At 45.1% G+C, this 23844-nt stretch overlaps 1 protein-coding gene and 1 long non-coding RNA gene across 4 annotated transcripts in view; one reads left to right on the forward strand and one right to left on the reverse strand.

Moving 5' to 3' along the window:
- The window catches only part of TMEM212 (transmembrane protein 212), a 39519-nt gene extending 34388 nt beyond the window's left edge, over positions 1 to 5131 (forward strand). Inside the window, exon 4 of the mRNA XM_053304604.1 lies at positions 1694 to 5131. Coding sequence (XP_053160579.1) covers positions 1694 to 1714 — 21 coding nt within the window. The 3' untranslated portion in view covers positions 1715 to 5131. The remainder of the gene's footprint in view (positions 1 to 1693) is intronic.
- Positions 5132 to 10269: 5138 nt separating this feature from the next.
- Positions 10270 to 23844, reverse strand: part of LOC128348890 (uncharacterized) — a 30159-nt gene continuing 16584 nt past the window's right edge. For 2 of the 3 annotated variants that reach the window (XR_008318405.1, XR_008318406.1), the window contains exon 2: positions 10270 to 10833. This is a non-coding gene — a long non-coding RNA (uncharacterized LOC128348890). Of the gene's footprint in view, positions 10834 to 15282; positions 15387 to 23844 lie in introns of all 3 variants that reach the window. The other variant, XR_008318407.1, reaches the window with a different exon arrangement.

Here is a 23844-nt window from a genome sequence, read left to right on the forward strand (position 1 = left end):
AAGCAAAAACGTAGGGGAGCAGCATGGACGTCTGCCAGTCTGTCAAGGATCCGTTTAACAAGCCTATGTATTTAAGGGTGGAAATTCAGACTTGAAGCAGCCATTGCCAGCATCGTCTGCATTCTTGGAGCAGTATGAGCAGGAAGAAAGGTCTCAAGGCATTGACCCAGACATGGCCCAGCTGCCTGTGACTACCTTGTTTTCTCCCTTTGGCTGCCTCCTCCATGAAATGTAACTAGCGAGCTTGTTTTCATTTAATTATTAGAAGATTAAAAAACTAAGGTTGTTTCACATGTGAGCATGAGCACGCGCGCACACACACACACAAACCAGGAATTTTTCAGACTTGGTCACGTCAAATCTGTCTCTCTATCATCCATCCATCCTGCCACACATCAGATTAGATTATTCTTGGGAACAATTAGATGCATAGAAAGGGAGTGATCCTTGCTATTTTTTCAAGTGGGGGCCCTTTATGAGAGCTATTTCCCACTGTGCTGACCTCTGCGAGTATTGCACTTTTGCCATGATGGATGCCCGGGGGTGGGGGGAGAGGAGGAGAGATTTAAGAGAAACAGAGCCCTTTCAAGCCTCAGTGCAATCTCAGAAGGTACACAGTGACTTGTGTGGAATGAAGTCCTTTCCAGTGCTTTCTCCATAGAGCTTGTGAGGGCTCGGCCCCGTGCGGTGGGAAGCTGGTGGCAGCCCATGTTCGGCTGTGGCTCCCTGGCCCCGCCTCCCGCATTTGATGTCAGATGTAGGGGGCCGGCTCGCCACACCCCCACACCTGACATCAGATGCAGGGGTGTGGTCTCCCTCCCAAACAGGACTGCGCGGCCCCATTTGGAAGGGAGATTGGCCTGTGCTGTGTTGGCAGCGTGGCCAGGAGTGGCTCTCCTTGCCTTTAAAAGACACCCTGAAACTAAGAATTGTCCTGCAGACGATCTTCCAACTCAGGTCGGGCAACCTCCGGTTTCCGGTCAGAGGAGCCCCTCCCTCTCCCTGGTCCACCGAGACTTCCTCCCAGCATGCTCTGTAGCACCGACATCACCAAACTGCTGGCAAGGCGTCAGTACGTGGGGGGGGGGGAGGCAGCCATTGGCCATGATCTTCAAGGAGGCATGTCCAGTGCAATCATGCCTTTTCAGTACAAACTAAAAGCGCAGGGCAAGGGCATTCACACCCTTTAAATGGCATTTAAGGCCCTTTCTTCACAATACTTGTGCTGCCACCCTCACAAGAGGGCCAGAACAGTCTCTCACAAACACGATAAATGGAGCGGGGAGGGGCACTATTTTCGTGTTACTCCGGGAAGGGGCAGGCAAGCAGTGCATTGTGGGTATGATCACCTCTGCATAGTGCCAGCGGAGCTGTTTGGTATATCTGGCTTTGGCTAAAGCTTTGCACAAACCTAATAAACAATTAGTTAGGGAGTTACACTTAGGGTCGACGTTGAAAAACAGTATATAAATCTCTGTCATCGCAGTAGTATCGGGCAGCTTCAAATAAGGCAACGAGCCTGTTAGCCATGTAGCCAAAGGAGGTGGTGAGATCAAGTGGATTACGCAAACTGATTCAAAATAACTGGGGGGGAAATTGTGATAATGTCAGAATTAGTATTTAATTATGTAAGTGGGAAAATGGAGGCTTCACAGCTAATCCAATTTCATTTGCTTGCTTGCTTGCTTTCTAGGGGGAAAGGAATGCATTGTGATTTGGCATCTCCATTCAACTGACATCATCTTTATAGAGGTCCCTGAATATCATCACCAAAAATCATCATTATCATCTGATTTGATATGTATACGCTAAGTTGTTTATATTTTTTGTAAATAAATGCATAGTTGTTCAGGATTAGATTTCAACAAATATCACTGCTGTTGTAAAGGACACAAACAAAGGGAGGTGTTCGTTCATATTGCAAAATGCTTCCATATGCTCCTGGGGAGAGTGGTTGGTGGACTCTTCCTTTCCCGGGCGGCCCCTTGTGTCTTATGGGGTGGTGCTCCAGAGGGCTCCTGGCCTTGGTGGGGGGTGGGGAGTTGGATGGGTCTGAGGGGCTGCCACCAGAAGCAGGAAGCTAAAAGGCCCCACATGTGCATGGAACATTGCATGTAGTACTATAATCAATAAAAATCTGCTCTTGCTGCCTCTTTTGTGGGACCCCTGGCAGGGATGTCATTAGGGGATGGCCCATAGGGCTCAGGCTCCCAATGCATTCATTAGTTTAGAGCCCCACCACAACCCATCAGCCACCTCCTTCTTGATTGGGGGGCAGGCAGTCACTGCTGCTGCTCCAGCAGCAATGATCACTTCCCATCTCGATCTCCTCCCTAAAAGGTACTGTGCTAGGGAAAGAACAGATGCTTTATTTTTATTATTATTATTATTATTATTATTATTATTATTATTATTATTATTATTACAATTTCTATACCGCCCTTCCAAAAATGGCTCAGGGCAGTTTACAAAGCGAGATAACAAACAAATAAGATGACACCATGCAAATGTCCTCCACAAGTCCACGGAGGCCCACCATGTGGATGGTTTCTTAAAGAAGGCAGAGCGCCCACTTGGGGCCATGCCCTGGAGGGCAAACAGTGGCAAGCGGCAGCACTGGTAGCCACGCCGACCAGATAAGGATCAGATAAGGATCTTACCAGATAATCTGGATTCCCTGGATCCAGACTTGTACAATACTTTACAAGTATTTTAGCCGCCCGAACCACCAAACCGGTTTGGTCAAACAGCAGCACACTATTTATAACTGAAAGATGACACCGGCAGCACGTTGTTCGGCTTGAGTTCTATTCGAATTTGAGCTGCACCGTGATTTTTGGTTTGTGCACACCCCTAACTGCTAGCAGAACATCTAATGCTTTCCGTTCACTTTGGTCATCTGCAGGCATATTTAGTATTCCGCATAAACAATGCATATTCCTAGCATTGCTTGTATGGTATGCTCAGCACGTCCATAGAGGAAGCATCTGGGCAGAAGACTTAAGAAAAGTTAGTAAGCACAGGGCTGGCCACAGAAGCAGCAGCATCCTACCCCACCTTTGTTTGGTGAAACATGTTTAGGCAGTCTGGGATCCTAAACACAGAGTCCACGTGATGCCTTTGCCACACAGAGGCCACTTGAAACCATCTCCAGCTGATAGTGGTTCGACGTGGTGCTTGTTACATGCAGAACACTTTGACATGACATCACCAACCCTCCTCTTCCATGATCCCTGGAACAGTTTATAAATCACCAGGCTGGTTCTGATGGCAGTAAACTAAGCAGCGCAAGCATTTTACACAGCTTCGGAGCTGTGCACACTCCCAATTTTTGGTAGTCTGTCAGTAAACACCAAGGTAGGAGGTGGGGGAAGTGATCATGTGGGAGGCAAGAAAAGGCTCCAACGGCGGTGTCCTACCAGAAATTTTACTGAGCTTATTTGAGGGTGAAGGAAATGTCATTAAAGCCTGTGCCTTCCTCCCACATGATCACTTCTACTTCTTCCTACCTCGGTTTATGCTGAAAGATGACCTAAAATCAGGGGCCTGGGTAGCGTGCTTGTCCTACTTGGTTTTCCATTGTGAGAACCAAACTACTATTTTATAAATTGAAGGAACATACATATTCATAAATGCACATATGTCTTTAAAAAAATAATTTAAAAGGACTGCACATATGGACTGAGGAGGTCCGTCTCCAGTTGCCATTGGTTTGTCTCGTGGCGACGCAGAGGTGGGCCTTCTCTGTAGCTGCTCCTGGGCTGCGGAATGCACTCCCAGCAGAAATTCGTAATTTGAGATCATTGCCGTCCTTCAGGAGAGCCCTTAAAACCTACCTATTTGGCCTGGCCTTCCAGGGTTTTAAATGATTAACTGTTTTAAATTGTTTTTAATTGTTGCCCTGATTTTCAGGGCTTTTAGCTGTTTTATTGGTTTTATTGTGTTTTAATAGTTTGATTTTAATTGTTAATTTGTTTTAATAGTTTTTATCATGCTGTGAACCACCCTGAGCCATTTTGGAAGGGCGTTATATAAATCTAATAAATAAATAATAAATAAAATAATAAATGAAGCAAGAAGAGACTGGCAAGGCTGAGGACTGACTAACTTATCATTGACTGATTGATTGATTGAATTGATTAAGTGCTGTCAAGTCGGTGTCGACTTTTAGCAACCACACAGATAGATTCACTCCAGGATGATATGTCTTCAACTTGGCCTTTAAGTTTTCTCAGTGGTGCATTCATTGCTGTTGTAATCAAGTCCATCCACCTTGCTGCTGGTCGTTCTCTTCTTCTCTTTCCTTTAACTCTCCCCAGCATTATGGACTTCTCAAGGGAGCTGGGTCTTTGCATAATGTGTCCAAAGTATGATAGTTCGAGCCTGGTCATTTGTGCCTCAGGTGAAAACTCTGGATTAATTTGTTCTATGATGCATTTGTTTGTTTTCCTGGCTGTCCATGGTATCCTCAAAAGTCTTCTCCAGCACCAAAGTTCAAAAGCATCAATACTTTTTCTATCTTGCGTCTTCAAAGTCCAGCTTTTGCAGTTTGCATCCATAGAGTGTCATGGAAAAAACCATTGTCTGAATGATTCTAATCTTTGTAGGTATAGACATCTAAATGCGGCAGCCAGGCTGGTCTCTGGGTCATCTAGGAGAGACCATATTACTCCTGTATTGAAGGAGTTACCCTGGCTGCCGATATGTTTCCGGGCAAAATACAAGGTGTTAGTTATAACCTATAAAGCCCTAAACAGCTTGGGCCCCCTGGGTATTTAAGAGAACGTCTTCTTCGTTATGAACCCCCACAGCCCATTGAGATCATCAGGAGAGGTCCATCTGCATTTGCCACCGGCTTGTCTGGTGGCTACTCAGGGACAGGCCTTCTCTGTTGCTGCCCCGAGGCTTTGGAATGCGCTCCGTAGTGCAATAAGAGCCTCCCCATCTATGAAAATTTTTAAAAAGGTCTTTAAAGACACATCTGTTCACCCAGGCTCTTAACTGATATTGTTTAGGTTGTTTTTAATGTTTTAGAATATTGTTTTAAACTTTTTAAATTGTTGTGTTTTAAATTTCTTGTTTTTGTTTTTAACTAATGTTTTAATGTTGTTTTTATATTCTTGTAAACTGCCCAGAGAAGTAAGTTTTGGGCAGTATAAAAATATGTTAAGTAACAAACAAACAAACAAACAAATAAAATATCTTTTCAAAGGCCTTCGTTGCTGCCCTACCAAGTGCTAGTCTGTGGTGTATTTCTTGACTGTTGGATCCTTTACTGTTGATGGTCGATCCTAAAAGGCAGAAGCTAACCACCACTTCAGTGTCTTCATTATCAATCCTGAGGCTGGTTGCTGTACCCATTGTCATTAGTTTAGTCTTCTTGACATTTAGTCATAGTCCCATTTTTTCACTGTGCTCCTTGACTTTCATTACTACAGCTTGCAGACCATCCACATTCTCAGCTATCAGAGTGGTGTCATCAGCGTAGTGCAGGTTATTGATGTTTCTCCCTCCAGCTTTAAAACCATGCTCATTTTCTTCCAATCCGGCTTCTCTCAGTATATGTTCAGCATATAAGTTGAATAAATAAGGAGAAAGTATACAGCCTTGCAGGGGCATAGCAAGGTTAGAGTGGGCCCAGAGACAAGATTTTAAAATGAGCCCCTTGCTGATATACACACACAAACACACTTCACAATATATAGTGCACACACACTCACATCCCCATTATGAATACGGTGAATATCTAGTTCACAGGGGCAGATCCAGCAGGAAATAACAGGGGGTGCAACAAGAATTCCCCCAATAAAAGATCCCCCCCATATAAATATTGGGGCTTGGATTTTCTCTCTCTTGCAAATGCACTATGCCAGGGGGTGTCAAACTAAAATTTGGTGGTGGGCCAGATTAGATTCTGATGCACCTCTGGTGAGCCACACATAGCCTTGCGCCCACCTCACACCACCTATCTTCCTCCTCCTCTCTGCTCTTTCTCTCATTTCTTTTCCTTTTCTCCCCCCCCCCAAATTAGCTGAATTCACTACTTTTTACACTAAAATACAATCAATTTATCATTTTTATTTTTAGAAGAAATTCGGAACACACCTGCTAATACCAGCTTTTTGCATGGAAAATCCTATCCTTCCTCTCTCCCTTACAAAGGTGTTGCTAGGTACTTAAAAGATCCAGGGGGTGCAACATGGGTGGGTGAGGAGTCATGTGATGTGCCCCTGGGGGGCCCCTTGAGGCAGTGGGCCCCAAGACAACTGTCTCCCCTTGCCTAATGTTAGTTACGCCCCTACAGCCTTGTCTTACTCCTTTGCCTATATGGAACCAGTATGTTTTACCATGTGGCCTCCTGTCCTATGTATAGGTTTCTCATGAGAACAATGATATGTTCTCTCATTTGTTAACTTGGCAAAGAGGCACCTTTTAACGTGGTGATTCTCTTTATTTAGCAGGGGGAGAGTAACTGGCCCTATCCACCCCCAGCACACAGTTCCTCCCCAGTGACTGTTGCTGGTGTCTGTCTTATGTTTCTTTTTAGAGGACAGGGATCCATCTTATTTATTTATTATTTCTCTGTGTAAACCACCCTGAGACATTTTTGGAAGGATGATATAGAAATCGAATAATAATAATAATAATAACAACCACAATGATGATGATGTTCTGGGACACCCAGTTTCCTAAGGATATTCCACAACTATGATCGACACAATCTAATGCCTTTCTGTAGTCAATAAAGCATGTATTGATTTCTTTTTTATATTCTTTGGCTTTCTCAATTATCCAGCATGCATCAGCAATGAAGTCTCTTGTTCCTCTGCCTTTTCTGAAACCAGCTTGAACATCCGGCATTTCCCTTCCCACATAGGGCTCTAATCTGCATTGGATGATCCTGAGCATTATTTTGCTAGGATGTGAAATTAAGGATATTGTGCAACAGTTTGAGCAATCTGTTAAGTCTCCTTTCTTTGGTATGGGTGTGTAGACTGACCTCTTCCAATCTGTCGGCCACTGTGTCGTTCTACAGATTTGCTGGCATAGTTTGGTCAGAGCCTTGACTGTTTCTTCTTTTGTTGCTTGCCATATTTCTATAGCTATTCCATCAATTCCTGTAGCCTTCTGTCTTGGTAATGACTGGAGTGCTGATCTAACTTCATCTTCCTGTATCATAGTAGGGCAATATCTTTATTAAAAACAACTAAAAATATCTCAAAATAGGGAGCAGCCTTTTGAGTTCTCCAGAATTCTTCTTCAGGCTAGATATTAAGTTGAACAATTACTGCAGGCTGTGGAGGATGGGGGTGGAAAAAACTAAGCATGAAGTTGAAGCCCCAAAGTCTGCAGTTTGTAAATTTAATTGGCCTAGTTCTCACAGTCATATGAATCCAGGTTTAATGTGGGTTACCTACAATAATGTGATTGTGTGAATGCATGCCAAAGTGGTTTATGACCCGAGACGAATCTAAGATTCCTGCCTTGACGTGGGTTCACACTCATGCTAATGTCGGTAACCCGCATTAAATCTAGACATGAACAATTGTATGAACCAGGCCATTAGCTTATAATTTAAAGATGTGCAACAGAGCAACAGAGCAACAACAGCACCAAGGAATGCTGGGGTGAAGACACAACCATGTATGTTTCTTCAATGTTTTGAAAATATAAAATCTAGCAGTTACTGTTGTACAGTTACTATACAGAACACACAGGTGTTGCTAGTTTGTGTGAGCAGATGAGAAGCCAGTTTGTGCTGTGAGTGAAGAGCCCATGGAGTGTTTGCCCAAATAACAGCAACCACAAAAAAATCACATCTGTCTTCATCTCAAATGACCAATGCTGTGTGATTGACTGTACAAACTGTTCAGTCCACACAGACTGGGTTTCCAGTGAACCCCGTGGACACGCTTGTGCTAAAATAAAAGCAAGCTACAACAGGGCAGAACCACAGCTAAGGAGCCACCGTGTATCTTTCAAAAGAGGGCTCTTCTTGCTGCTTCTCTTTCACCTGTCTGCCACATGTTGCAAGTGCAGCTTAACTTAAATATATATCGGTCTGACCTTTTCAAGATCACAAGCTGTTGCTGTGCAGAGACAAAGATCAAAGCTCCCAAATGGTTTGAAGTGACAGGGGATCTTCTTTCTGTTGTTTATCCAAACCAATTTACCTCTACTATATGCTTTAGGGTGGTACATAGCATTGCAGTCTTCAGGTGAGCATCTAGGGTGTATGCAAGGTTATCACAGAGTAGCATGCATATGGAAGGTACCATTTCTGTAATCTGGCACCTCATCATGCTGGCTGTCTGTGTTGCTTGCACAATTTGCACCATCTCAGCAGTAGCATGTATTAGCCACCACAACTGTGCAAGTTGTAATAGTCGTAGTATAAGATTTACTCCCCACCAACATCTCTGTTAATTTTATGATAAAAATGTCTACACCTCTTTGATCCTTGCATAAAGTGGCATGCAGCAACATTAAAATGATATATTCAATCAGTAAAATGGTGAGTTAGTAAATGCTAAGACAGCAACAGGGGCTGGTGGGGCGAGAGTTCAACAAAACATCTGACAGCAAACTGACAGAAATAATCTTAATCCAAGCTATGGGCTCATCAGCACACTTGATGCATTTTCTGAAGATGGAAGTCAGTCGGGCATCCGTAGGGAGAAGAGAGAGGGAGGAGGGAATCAGTAGGCAAAGGGAGTTCCATAGTCTAGGTGCAACCACCATGAAGGCCCTGAAATGGCAGTGGATGGAGCAGAGCAAGATGGGATGACAATCATCATCATCAATCAATCATTCATCATCATCATCATCATCATCATTATCAACAACAACAGGGTAGTTACAATTTTAACTATTACTTGCCTTGAGCCCTTGGGATATGAAGAGGTAATTAATAATTAATAAAAAATATTTAAATAAATAAATAAATAAATAAATAAATAAATAAAAAATAAAACACAAAGAGGCGGGTCTCACAATCACAGAGACTTATTTATTTATTTTTTATTTTTTATTATTTATTATTAAAAAATTTATACCACCCTTCCAAAAGGCTCAGGGCGGTTTACATTAAAACACCATTAAAATCAATTAATCATTAAAACAAAAATTATAAAACATAAAACAATAATAATTAACAATTAAAAACTTGGACTTGCCTCCATTGTGTTTGCGGGGAGAGCGGGTTAAGTCCACTCTCCTCACAGACGAGCAGGGCGGGAGCCCTGGCAGCCGGATTGGCTGCGCACATGACTGCCGGCTCTGTGACGGAACCAGCGGGGGCTGGGAGGATTGGGGGCAGCACAGTCCCTGGAAGCTCCAGTATGCCCTGTGTGAGCATGCAGGGTATATTGGAGAGACCCCCGAGCTGGGAGGCTGCTTTTAAGCCTCCTGGCTGGGGGTCTACTCTTGAGTAGCCACAAAGTGGAGCCGCTCTGCGGCTACTCATGATTTTAAAAACCGGGTTTGTGAAGCACTCGTTCCACAAACCTGGTTTAAGGGAAGGGGTAGTTTGGCGGGTTAACTGCCAGGGAGCCACTGGGCTCACCTGCGAGCCCAGTGGCTCCCACGGTCAGGCGAAATCGGGCTACGCTCCCCTAGCCCTATTTTGCCTGATCGTGGGAATAGCCCTATTGTCAAACGATTGTAGATGGGCCCCAAGAGCATGATTTAGGAAGTCCCTCCATCTCTACATATTTTATCTTAGTGATCATTACAAGGCAACACACCTGTAAAATAAGTTACTTCCTATTCCCATCAGGCTGATTTTATATTCATTTGTATTTAAACTGGTAAGCTGCTTAACCACACAATGGCCCACAACAGATTGGGTGAGGCTGAGAGAAAGAATGAAAAAGGCATGCTTGAGACCCCCTACTGAGTTCAGGAGCTGAGCTCAGGTCTGAAATCAGAGATGTTCTGAATCATCTATCATACGCTTAAACACTATGCTCTCTCTGCTTCTAAGCAACAGTGCAAACTCAAGTTGAACCCACAAATGACACCTTCACACACACACACACACTTTGTTCAACAAATTGAGGCCCTGCTCTGGATTCCATCTTCAATTGGAATTCTGTCTCCAGCTTGGACAGTTCCCACTTGGAGCAGGAACTTTTCTGTGGTGGCACTGAGCTTGTAAAATACTCTCTGTAGGGATCCCTATGGCCCCTCAGATCTCCGGCACTTGGCCAAGACATGGCTTTTAAAACATATTTAGATTGGATTGAACAGACTCAATCAATCGATCGATCGATTGATCAATCACCTTTATTTCAGTCTTAGTCCAGCACAAGAGCAATAAAATACATGAGGTACAGGCAGGGGGTGGGAGATACAATATAAAATATAAAACTACAGTTATGAAGCTATAAAAGTGTAGGGTAGTAATAAGGGGGAAGAAAATTTTAAAAATAATTTTTTAAAAAAACTCAGACTGCCGACAAGAGAGAAGTCTGCACCCGAGTAAACAGTGGGCCAAAAGGGCTCTATGTGTAAGAGTACTTAAAAATAATTAAAAATAATTAAGAGTGTTTAAAGGTACATAAGAAAAATTAAAAGTATACAATTAAAAGGAGGTTGCAATAGCTTATGTGAGAGTTGAGGCTAAGACTGGAATTTGTAGGCTCAGCCCATGGTCCCTCAGGATGGAAGTTGTCATGGACCTGCGGCTTCTACAGGCCTCGGTGCAGAACTTTGCAGTGTTGTATGTGATGGCGGGGGTCTTCATCCAAGAGCAGCAGCAAGGTATAGAATTTATTTGAGTGACCAGGGTACTTGACAAGCACTGGCAGGATGAGGTTGGTGTGACTCTCTCTGTAAAAGGAGCAGAAGAGGAGTTTTGAGATAGATCAGACTCTCTTTTGTAGTTTTGAGATAGATCAGACTCTCTCTTTTGCTTTCTGTTCTCAATTTTGTTGTGATATTTTATGTTATTTTAAAAATCTTTTCATGTTTTACATTTGCTTATCTGGTAAGCCAATGTGTGCTGGAGTCAACCCTAACAAGGTGGCTTGAGGGGGGCGCTGCTCAGCCAACATCTGAGGGCCATCAGCCTTAATTCCAATGAGTGGGAAGCAGGAGGAAACTGACACCTCATGGGGTATTATCCCTCAGGGCGTTTTCCAGACTAGCTGCTCATCAGCAGCAAAATGCCTCCATTTGGGCAAGTCACATTCGAAAAATAAACAGCAGGGGGATCTGTCTCGCAGCAACTAACAACCCCCCCCCCCAAACAGCAACTTTTCCACACCAGATATACGATGTTCTAGCTCCATACTGCAGTGATTAAATTCGAAACAAGGCATTGGAAATGTGAACAGTACACTGCTGTCCACGTAGGGACTGTGGTGTCATGATGCAGGAAGTGTGGAAGCACACTTCTGAGATACGTCCTGACCCTGTTGTAGGGTCTAGTCTGGAAAGCGTCAAGGTATCAACAAACCTGGGCCCAATGGATGGTACACAACCCAGGCCATGCCACACCATTAAGGCCTTGAGCCCCCACCAGGGGGGAGGGGTCATCAAGAGAGAAGGAACTAGAGCACACGTGATAATGAGCAACTGCCGCCAGTGTATGAAGGGTTGGGAAAGGAGGCCTTTTGGCGAGAGAAGACTGGTGCCACATCTGGTGATGCTGCAGAATTAACTGTCAAAACCACTTACTGGGACCTGTAGAAAGATGGCGTATGAACCATATGGGGTGAAGTGAACCACTGCCCAGGCAGGACCTTTCACAAGTTTCAATAGATCAATTAAATCACACACAGAGATGTGAGTCTTTCTGTTGCTGCATGAATACCAACCACTTCTTCCATGGGCCTTTGGATGTGGAGCTGCCCCCTTGGGGGAAAGAGCTGCCCACAACCACTTTTGAGTTATTTTGTGAGCACAACCATTCCAACCTTTAAAGAAGTGAGATATCTGGCACATTATCTTCTGACATTTTTCATTTTCCTGTAAAGCAGCTTTGGGAGGGGGTTATTTCAATCTAGAAAACAGTGTAGAAGGAAGAGTTGAAAATCACCCTCCCCTGATACTACACTAATAAAAATTGGACTCCTGAGTCCTGACCTACCACTGCTTTAAAGGGAAACAAACAAGCAGTTCTGGTAAGAACTAACCTCTTTCTGTGCAGCTGCCATCTTGGATTGGGGTGCATGACATAATCACAAAGCATGCCATTCAGGTGTCCCCATGGGGTACAACATCTGTACCAGTAAAACCATCTGATCCCTCTATAAATGTGCAGTCCTGTCCTCTGATCTATTTAAATTACATTTGCTTCTCCTATTGAAGTCTCATTGCTCACAAATTGATTTTTCTGACCATTTTACTCTTTAAAAGAGTTCTGTAGGAAACATAAGGCTGGGGATGGCAGCAGTAATCCCAAAAATGCTTCTAAGCAAGATTTGCCCTTATAATTTAGCAAATGGTTTGACCTAAGTAAAAGAGAGCCATGGTCCTTGGTGGATGGGTTATTCCATTTGCTATATTGGACATTCATTCATTTGGGTTTTCAAAAGTGTCAGCATTACTGTATTAGAGGATGCAAACATCCATATAGATTAAGTGTGAAAATAAGTATCACATTTGTGCAATGGTTTAGCCATTGGAAAGAATGGTTTACCATTGCAGAACCAAGTGTGCACTATTCTTGCATTTGCACAAGAGCGTTCTTGCACAACTATATGCATGTTGCATTAAAAGGCACTTGGGATGTGGCACAGGTGGTCAGCCAATAGGCCTACTTTGAGTAATTTCCCTCATCACAGGAACATAGGAAGCTGCCATGTAATGGATGGTGGGGAACCTTCTTGCTTTTCCCATTCCCTAAGGGGAATATCTTACAGTGCTCACGCATGTAGTCTCCCATTCATATGCAGCCAGGGCAGACCCCGCTTAGCAAAAGGGACATGTTATGGTTGCTACCACAAGGCCAGCTCTTGTGGTAGACAGTGAATCCTTTTGACACAGGATCCTTCCACAACAATAAAGGAACATGTAGGGAGAGATATAATGAATGGGATGCACAAATATAAGGGCCTCTGAATGGAGCATCCTCCTGAGGAGGAAAATGCACCCACTCTCCCACATAAATGAAATGGCTGACCCAATGAGGCTATTCCCATGACCAGGAGAAATAGGGCTAGGGAGCCTAGCCCGGTTTCTCTCAGTTGTGTACTGCAACGGGAGCCATGCAGCTCCTGGCAGCAAGCCTCCAAAAATACCCCCTCCCCATAAACGAGGTTAGCGGAGCGTGCGCTCTGCTAACCCCATTTACCCGATTGTGAGACATCATGGCATGGCTCTGCACCATGGCGACTCATGAGGAGACCCCCGCCGGGAGGCTAAAGCAAACCTCCGGCCTTAAGGGTCTCGCCAGGATGCCCTGCACACTCATGTGGGGCATCCTGGGACTTCGGGGGGCCGGGCAGCTTCTGATCCCCGTCACCCCTACCAGCTCCTTGTCGGAGCCAATAAGCATGTGGGCGGCCATTCCGGCTGCCCAGAGACGGCTCCCTGCACATCTGCAGGGAGAGCAGGCTAACCCACTCAATAAGTATCTAAAAAACTAGGCCTAATATGCCCATTATTCCCATCTCCATTTTGCCATCTTTTCTCTAATGACTGATGGAGAGCAGAGCTGGTCTTGTGGTAGCAAGCATGACTTGTCCCCTTAGCTAAGCAGGGTCTGCCCTGGCTGGATATAAATGGGAGACTAGAAGTGAGCACCAGGGGCATAGCCAGCCCGCCGGCGGGCCGTGCGCAACCACGGCGGGTGCCCCCACTAGCCCCGCCCCCGCATCTGATGTCAGACGCAGGGGCTAGCCATGCCCCCGTGTTGGACAGCATACACGGGGGGCATGGTCTTGCTCCCGAATGGAGCCTTGAGGCTCCATTCGGGAGTTGCAGTTTAACTGCAGAAGGGGCCAAGCGGAAGTTAAACCTTCTGCAGTTTAACTGCAGAAGGGGCCCCACTCTTGTAGGGAAGAGCCGCTCCTGGGCTGCGTTGCAAAGGCAGTGCCAGTCTTTTAGCTCCTGAAGGGGCCGCGCTGGCGCTGCGTTCACAGCATGCAGCCAGGAGCGACTCTTCCCTGCCTTTGCAGGGAAGAGCCGCTCCTGGCTGGCACTGCAAATGCAGCACCAGCCTTAGTTTAGCTTCTGAAGGGGCTGTGCGGCCCCCGCTCGGGAGCTAAACTACCACCCCCGCATCTGACATCAGATGCAGGGGGCGTGTCGGGGCCGCTCTCATGGCCCCTGATTGGTCAGCGGCCCGGGTTCTTTGAACTCGTTGGCCCAATGGTGGCTCCGCCCCTGGTGAGCACTATAAGATATTCCCCTCAGGGGATGGAGCTGCTCTGGGAAGAGGAGAAGGTTCCAAGTTCCCTCCCCTGGCTTCTCCAAGATAGGGCTGAGAGATTCCTGCCTGCAACCTTGGAAAAGCTGCTGCCAGACTGTGTAGACAATACCAACCTAGATGGACCAATGGACTGACTCAGTATATGGCAGCTTCCTATGTTCCTTTGTTCCTATGACCGGCATTCTCTCTCTAAACCGCTTGTCTAAGCACAAGTGTTCACCTATGTCCTATATGAGCAAACGTTGAACGTTAATGGCATGGCTCCCTTTTGTGATTCCAACCTGGCCTCTAGGATTAAAGACCCTCACTCAACCTTTCCCTCCTTGGGACACTTGATAATGATTTATTATTGACAAAATACTTCCTGACTTGTTTCAAGATCAAGCTTTCCTTCCAATGTCTGTCAGGAATAGGAGTTTGTTCATGTCCTCTCATCTTTGCCTGCAGGGCAAATTTAATTTAAAGTTGAACCACATGAAAGAAGGTAGCATTTATCTGTATTTATAGTTACACACACACACAAGAGGGAGAAGGGGGGGGGAGAATAGATAATCTGACATGACCAAAAAAATCGGTTTTTGTAGCCTTATTGGATAATTAACAAAGAGTGAACCTACGGACAAATAAGCATCATGCAACAGAAATGGAGCGAGAGAAGGCAAAAAATAATAATATACTGAAGTCATCATCAATGCTGCCGAAAAAAGTCTCTAGAGCGATCAAAGGTTTTTTAAAGCTGTCTGTTAATGGCAATAGTTTCCTAAAGCAAAACAGAAAAGTCCCTTTGAAGGAGACAACAGCTGAGTGAAGGATAGAGTTGCAGTGAATTTTGGTTCTTAGAACATGCAGCTGGGATTGGGGGGAGAGGAAGAAGGCAGGGACATATCAAAGCTTTGCCAGACCTTGTGGGGAAGCATCATCCAATTCTACAGAAAGGTGCTTGAAATTAAGGTGACTTCATTCCACTGCAAATAACCTCCAGTCATGCATGGATTTCTGATGCCAGCTGTTTCAAGATCAAAGGAGAATGCAACTGAATCACATTTTATCCTCTGGAGATACTAGAAACTGGGAATGAAATGGGGACATGATATGACTGCCTTCAGCAGAACGAAGATTTAACCCTGTTCCTTGCTTCAGACGCGTTGTTTACTTTTCTGGGTTTTTTTTTAACACAGGGAAAAGCTTGGAGCAAAAGATCCCTTGACTGCTTACGGGCACTGACAGGCAGTATTGAAAGGGTGCTTTGGCATCAGGTCCACTAGATAAACATTTATCCTGGCACTATGAAACAGAGCATTAATTTGAAGAGCTTGATCACCTTTTTAGGATTTGGGGCACAGCGCCACATGGCAACTATAGGGCAGCTGATAGCAGTTTTCCCTCTGTCAGGCCTCACAAGAGTCCAACTCAAGGCAGCTGAATTCAGGTAACCAAAGATGCTGGCTGTTAATCCAAGCAGGTCAGAAGGCATGGCTCAAAACAGTCAGGATTTGAACCCAGAGCAGCAAACTGGATCAGAGAGGCCAGAGGCAGGTATCTAATCAAAACTAGGCAGGGTTCAACATCCAAGGTAGCAGTCAGAAAGGCGAGCAGATCCTTAGGCAGCCCCCACAGCAGAGCTGAGTTGCTCATACTGAGGAGCAAGCCCTGAGGCTAGAATTGTATAGGGACTGGTGGTATATGGGGATTGGCTCTTGGGGTCAGCTAGCCAAATGCTCGGGGAAGCTGGCATTGCAAGCTAGGTGGTGCCATCGAACCACAGAGTGCAATCTGCCAGGCTCACAGTGGAACCAGTGTGCTGGTGATGCAAGAGATAACTAAGGTTGCACCTGGGTGCTAAACCAAGGCGGCCCCTTCATGAGGCAAAGTAAGACTTGTGGCCTCAGGTGGCAGATTATTGGGGCCCATCATTCTGCCATTGGAGCAGCTCTTCAGGACCAATTGATCCTTGCAAGCTTTGAAGGAGTGCCTCTCCTTGCCAAGTTTGAAAGAAGCAAGAGGAGAGAAGAGGTGGCAGCCGCTGGAAACTTTCCCTCCTCCACATCTCCTGTGCCACTGTCAAAGCTTGCAAGGCTCAGTTTTGAAAGAGACTGGTATGGGGAAAGGCAGCATTTTGTAGCCTTTTCTCATGTCTTGTGAAACAGGGGTGGGCTAACTTGGCCTTCCATCTGTTGTTGAACTACAACTCCCATCATTCCCAGCCATAATGTATGATGGGAGCTGTAGTTCAACAACAGCTGGAGGACCACATTTGCCCACCCCTGTTGTAATACCTTGGGCCATTCCTCCTGCTGAAAGCCCCCCACTTGAGTCACCCCACCCCAGGCACTTTACCCTCTCTGTGTTTTCTAGCCTTAATGTCTAAATGTTGGAGGAGGAGCAACAGGTGTGCTACTCAGAATATAATGGTAGCTCCCCACGCACTTTCAGTTGTCCAGCCCACGACAGTATGGATGCTTTGTTACTGCTGCCTTCCTCTCTGTTCTCTTTCATATGGTAAGCTCCCTGTAAGTGCATATGCATAGCTGGTGTCCAGTATTTAGCAGGGGGAGATATTTAGCAGGGGCAGAGCAAGTGGCCCTATCCAATATTTAGCAGGGGGAAGAGCCCTTATCTAACCCCAGCACTGCATCCCTCCAGTGGCTGTTGTTGGTGTCTACCTTATGTTTCTTTTTAGATTGTCAGTCCGTTGGAGACAGGGAACCATCTTATGGGTTTATTATTTATTTTTCTATGTAAACCACTTTGGAAACTTTTGTTGAAAAGTGGTATATTAGTAGTGGAAACAATACTAATGTTTCCACTAAACTAGTGGAAACAAGGGGCCGCATATACAGAAGCTGTGTACCATTGATTATTAGATATGGGAGACAAACAATATGAGATGACCAAGATGGTTAGTGCACATCTGTGGCATAATAGTGTATGGCACTTAAAGGGTTCAAGGTTCAATATATTTAAGAGATGGTGTTAAATAAAGGAAGGACTGTCTCCCCTGGGAGGCTTTCTTGAAGTATTTGTGTTCTTCCAAAATGGCTGCTGGTCTTTTTTTGGAAACACTACATGGTGTCAGAATGGGATCCTTTCTTTGAGTCGGCAAAGAAAGAATAATTAGAACAACCTACAACCACAAAATCACAGGAACCCCAAGTGACTGCTCTCATTGTTGCTATGGGAGACACTGCAGAGGATATTCTGTGTAGCTTACCCCTCACTACAGAAGACCAAAAGTGAAAGAAGCTTTTGATAATCATTTCATTGGGAGACAACATATCATATATGAAAGGGCTAAGTTTAATAGGAGATGTCATGGCCTAGGGTAAACCGCAGACAGAATCCTTGGAGCAGTGGCCTCCAAGGCCCAGGGTGGCCTCCTGCCACCACCCAGCCCAGGGCCAGATTAAGCTAGTGTGAGGCCTATAGCATATGTTATAAAGAGTCCCTAATTTTTTTTTTTAAATGCACATCTATATGTTTAATTCTCTTAGCCGGCATGCGTGTCCTGGATTTGGCGGTGGAATTCTCACGACATGTTGTGAGAGTTCCACCACCCAAGGGCGAGAGTTGTGGGCAAAAAAAAATGGCAGTGGGCAGTATCGGCGGGCCACAAAACAGCCTGAGGAGGCGGGCTTGGCTGGCGGCTGGGAGGCGGCCGGACGGCCTGGTCTTGTCAGGCCGTCCCGGGAAAGGAAAAGGCGGTGGCGGTGGCAGCACAGGCACAGCCTCATCCTCAGCCTGGCCTGGTTTCCGGGTGTGGGAGCGGGAGGCAGTGGTGGCAGGACGGGCTCCCATTGGAGTCTGGGGTGGGAGGCAAATGGGTGGTTGGACTTCGCTGCCTGGGAGGAGGTTCCCTGCTTGCCACCCGCTGAGATAAGATGCACAGTGCGGGTAGGGGGAAGAAGGAGAGGAACAGAAGGGGAGGGAGGACAAGAGAAAGTGGAGCAGGAGGGAGGGGGCAGGGGGAGGGAGGGCAAGAGAGTGTGGGGCAGGAGGGGAGGGGAAGGAGGGCAAGAAAGTGTGGAGCAGGAGGGGGCAGGAGGGAGGGGGAGGGAGGACAAGAGAATGGAGCAGGAGGGAGGGGACAGGGGGAGGGAGGAGGCAGGGGGAGGGAGGGCAAGAGAGTGTGGGGCAGGAGGGGAGGGGAAGGAGGGCAAGAAAGTGTGGAGCAGGAGGGGGCAGGAGGGAGGGGGAGGGAGGGCAAGAGAGAGTGGGACAGGAGGGACCAGCTGGCCCCGAAAAGCGCACAGATGCTCTGTGCAGGTAGGCTAGTAAATATTAAAACATAAATTATTTACTTGCACAGTAAAGTAATTCAATTTTTTTCCTTTGCTATATTTTGAAGTATGGGAGACCAAGCCAGAAACTCACACTTACTACTACTACAGTGAATCAGAATTCTCAAAGTGGTTTACATAGAAAAATAAGGAGTGGATAGATGATTCTCTGTCTCCAGAGGGCTCACACTCTAAAAAGAAAAATGTGGTAGGCACCAGCAACAGCCATTGGACAAATGCTGTCCTGGGCCTTCTCTTAAAAGGCACGTTTAGCAGAAAAGCGATATTTTATCTAACGTGGTGGAGTGGCTAGAGTGCTGGACTTGGACCGGGAAGACCTGAGTTCAAATCTCCATTCAGCCATGAAACTAGCTGGGTGACTCTGGGCCAGTCACTTCTCTCTCAGCCTAACCTACTTCAGAGGGCTGTTGTGAGGAGAAACCTAAGTATGTAGTACACCGCTCTGGGCTCCTTGGAGGAAGAGCAGGATATAAAATGTAAAACAAAACAAAACAAAAAAACAGGTAAAGTTTTAACTTTAATTCCCAGTTGGGAGCCGGGCATGTGGGGCCCTCGAAAATGCAGGGCCCCGTAGCAAATGCTACATCTGCTACTACATTAATCCACCATAGACCCCCCTCCATGCCCACCCAGTCGCTGCCTGACAGCTCGGCCCAGCGGCTCTTGAGAACTGTGAGGCTCTCTGGCATGCCTGCACAGTTTGAATAGAGTGTCGCAAGTCCATAGCGGGCGGGGGACCCCTCCAAAGCCCTTCAGGTCTGGGCACCAAAATTACCTAGGTGTGCCCCTGCTCGGAAGCACCACAGTGGCAAACCCACCTACAGAGCCACTCTTGAAAATGAGGTTAGGAGAGCGAGTGTTCTCCTAACCCCGTTTCTTTGATGGTGTGTCAGTAGTGGCTGCAAGCAGCTGCAGCTGGCAGACTCAGGGAGGGGAGAAGGATCCCCATAACGCATTGTGCACTCACGCGGTGCATTATTGGAGCTCCATGGGGCAGGGCAATGCCTGGCAACATGTCCCAGCACCATGACACTCAGAGCTACTGGAACAGTGGAATGATCATCTGCAGGGAGGTAAGCTCTTTAGGACTTCCTCTCTATAAACTCATGAGAAAAGGGTCATTGTTTCAACCAATCTTCCATTTGTTCTTTTGTCTGCTCCAGAGCATTTTCAAAAGAGAGTCTCACAACTAGTATCTGGATTACCAGGAGTTCTTTGTCATGCATATGATATTCTGGTTCGTGACACTAACTATCAGGAACATGATGAGAGGCTCTGGGCAATTCTGGGGCATTTCAAGCAAGTGAGCCTCACATTGAATGAAAAATGTGAATTTGGGAAAACAAGCCTCAAGTTTGTAGGACATATCATTAGTGACAAGGGAATCCAACCCAATCCAGATAAGTTTATTGCATTTATAAATCTATCAGAGCCTCTGGACGTATCAGCAATGCACTGGTTTTTAGACATGGCAATTTATCTTGGATTTTTTTTTACTAAATCTTGTGCAAGTCATGAAGCCCTTATGGGAATATCTCCACAGAGATGCTCTGTGGACCTGGGATTATGCACAAAGAGGTGCATTTGCAGCTGTAAAACAGTTGCTTTCTTCTCCAGTTTTGACACCGTATTCTGAAAAGTACCCAATTGTGACTAAGGATGCTTCCTCATATGGCTTGAAAGCTGTGCTTAGTCAGATTCAACCAGGGGGTGAGAAACGTCCAGTTCCATTCATTTCTCAATGTCTTACTGACACAGAGTGGTGCTATGTTCAGGTGGGAAAGGAAGTGTTAACTATTAACTAGGCTTGTGAACATTTTAGTTTTTATTTGGTGGGATTAAAATTAACTATACACACTTATCACAAACCTTTAGTGACCTTACTTAGCTCAAAACCCCTGGATGACCTTCCTCCAAGGACTCTAAGATTTCACCTTCACCTTCTGAGATTTTTGTTTGACACTGAGCATGTACCAGAAAAGTCACTTGTACCAGCAGATGCACTTTCCAGAGACCTGTTCCTTTACAACAGCCAAAGGATGAATGGGCTTCGGCCACAGAAGTGAAAGTTTATGTTGACTTCATTCAAACTTCTCTTCCAGCAACAAAAGTGTGGCTCCAGCAAATTTGCATGGCATAATGCCAGTATGCCACATGTCAGACAGTAATTTGCCTCTGCCAACAAGGATGTGTGCCTGGAAACAACTTCCATTGGTGGTGAGACCTTATTGGCCAGACTGAAATGATCTGCACCTCGTCGATGGTATGCTCATGAAAGGGCAGCGTATTGTCATCCCTAAAGAACTTCAGAGGGATATACTAAATGAAATTCACGAAGGCCACCAAGACATTACTAAGTGCAAAGCAAGAGCACAGCAGACTATTTGGTGGCCTGGACTGAGTATGCAAATAAAAATGTTAGTTGGCAATTGTGAGACCTGTCTTAAAACAATAAAACAGAACCCTGAACCTTTAATTTCGACAAAGCTACCTGAGAGACCCTGGCAGCAAATAACTACAGATTTGTTTGACAGGCAAGGGAATATATATGTTATTGTTGCTAATTATTTTTCCAGGTATATTGACTTTGTCTTGCTTTCTCACCTTTCATCAGGTCGTACAAAAACTGAAAGCTATTTTTTCTAGACATGGAGTTCCTGACCATTCTATTTTAGACAATGGACCTCAGTATGTCTCTGACAGCTTCAAAGCATTTGCAGAGATGTACAATTTTGAACATTGTATCAGTAGCCCCAGGGGCGTAGCTATAATTGAGCGAAAGGGTTCAAAGAACATGGGCCCCCAGCTCCTGAGGGCCCCCCAACTTCACCCCTTTCTATTTTCTTCATTATCTCCCTCACTCTGGGGGGCTGCCAGGGAGAGGGATGAACACGGGCCCCTTCTCCCCTAGCTACGCCCCTGAGTAGCCCCCATTACCCTCAAAGCAATAAAAATGTTGAAAGGGTTGTTGGAAAAGGGGGGTGATCTATATTTAGCTCTGTTGGCATATAAATCTACTCCCCTTGCTTTGGGATCTTCAACAGATCTTCAACAAACTGCCCAGAGATGCAAGTTCTAGGCAGCATAGAAATGAATTAATAATTTTTTAAAAACAGTAGAACTTCTCATGGTGTGTTCAGCTGAGGACCCCCTTACAAATGGCACCTTCCAAGCTTCAATCCCAGTGGCCAGATCAGAAAGATTTTCCATGACTGGACACAGAACAGAAGAAATGACAGCAGCATGATTTCAATGTTTGGCACAGGGTTCAACCATTATCAAAGTAGTTTCCTGGGGACAGAGTTTGGATGCAAAGTTCCCAGGCATTTGGAACTGTGCAGGGGGAAGATACAACACCTAGATCTTATATAGCAGCCAGCGTGGTGTAGTGTTTAGAGTGCTGGACTGGGACCAGGGAGACCCGAGTTCAAATCCCCATTCAGCCATGAAACTATTTGGGTGACTCTGGGCCAGTCACTTCTCCCTCAGCCTAACCTACTTCACAGGGTTGTTGTGAAAGAGAAACTCAAGTATGTAGTACACTGCTCTGGGCTCCTTGGAGGAAGAGCAGGATATAAATGTAATAATAATAATAATAATAATAATAATAATAATAATAATAGAAAAAATCACATAATGCAAAGATCTACAAATTGAAATTGAAAGGCTGTGGCAGAAAAAGACCAAAATAATCCCAGTGGTAATTGGCGCTCTGGGTTCAGTTCCAAAAGACCTTGAAGAGCATCTCAACACCATAGGGGCCACAGAAATCACCATCAGCCAATTACAAAAAGCAGCTTTACTGGGAACAGCCTATATTCTGCGACGCTATCTATAACAATAACAACAACATTGACAATAAAATTCAGCCATCCCACTGAAGAACTCGATGTCTGGATAAAACAAACCAGTCAATAACACCTGTCTGACTGTGTAAACAAGAAATAATAATAATAATAATAACAATAATAATAATAATAAGGCACAAAAGACCAGCTGCTGATTGACAAAATGATTTTAGAAAATTGCAAGAGAAGAAAAACAAATCTAAGTGTTGCATGGATTGACTACAAGAAAGCCTTCGATTCATTGCCTCACACATGGATACTAAAATGTTTAGAAACACCTGGTGTCAGCAAAAACATTCAGATATTTATTAAAAAAGCAAGGAGCATGTGGAGTACACAGTTAACAATCAATGGCGAGACATTTGGACAGGTTAGCATTAGAAGAGGCATTTTCCAAGGGGACTCACTATCCCCTCTGTTGTTTGTAATCGCCATGACCCCACTTTCACAAATACTAAACAAAACAGGCCTCGGATACCAAACATCTAAAACATCAAGTCAAATCAACCATCTGCTGTACATGGACGATCTGAAGTTGTATGGAAAGTCCCAGTCAGAAATCGAATCACTGCTAAGCACTGTCCGTATATTCAGTAGTGATATAGCAATGGAGTTTGGACTAGACAAGTGTGCTGCATTAATAATGAACAGAGGGAAAATAAGAAAAACAGAAGGAATAGAACTGCCCAATGGAAGCAAGATCAAGAACCTGGAAGAGAAAGAACCTTACAAATACTTGGGCATTCTCCAGGCTGATAACATCGCACACACTGAAGTTAAAAGAAAAATGGGAAGTGAATACATCAGGAGAGCTCGAAAAATCCTCAAGTCCAAACTCAATGGCTGGAACACCATACAAGCCATAAACATCTGCCACACAAACATCTGCCACACAATACACCAGATATAAATGTAGTCGAGAAGAAAGAAAAACAAGTGAAAATAATCGACATAGCAATACCAGGGGATAGCAGAATAGAAGGAAAAGAAATCGAAAAAATCACAAAATAGAAAGATCTACAAATTGAAATTGAAAGGCTGTGGCAGAAAAAGACCAAAATAATCCCAGTGGTAATTGGCACCCTGGGTGCATTCCAAAAGACCTTGAAGAGCACCTCAACACCATAGGGGCCACAGAAATCACCATCAGCCAATTACAAAAAGCAGCTTTACTGGGAACAGCCTATATTCTGCGACGATATCTATAACAACTGACAATAAAATTCAGCCATCCCAGGTCCTTGGGAAGGACTCGAAGTCTGGATAAAACAAACCAGTCAATATCACCTGTCTGACTGTGTAAACAAGAAATAATAAT

Source organism: Hemicordylus capensis, chromosome 3 (genome assembly GCF_027244095.1).
Source record: "Hemicordylus capensis ecotype Gifberg chromosome 3, rHemCap1.1.pri, whole genome shotgun sequence".
NCBI classification, from domain to species: domain Eukaryota; kingdom Metazoa; phylum Chordata; class Lepidosauria; order Squamata; family Cordylidae; genus Hemicordylus; species Hemicordylus capensis.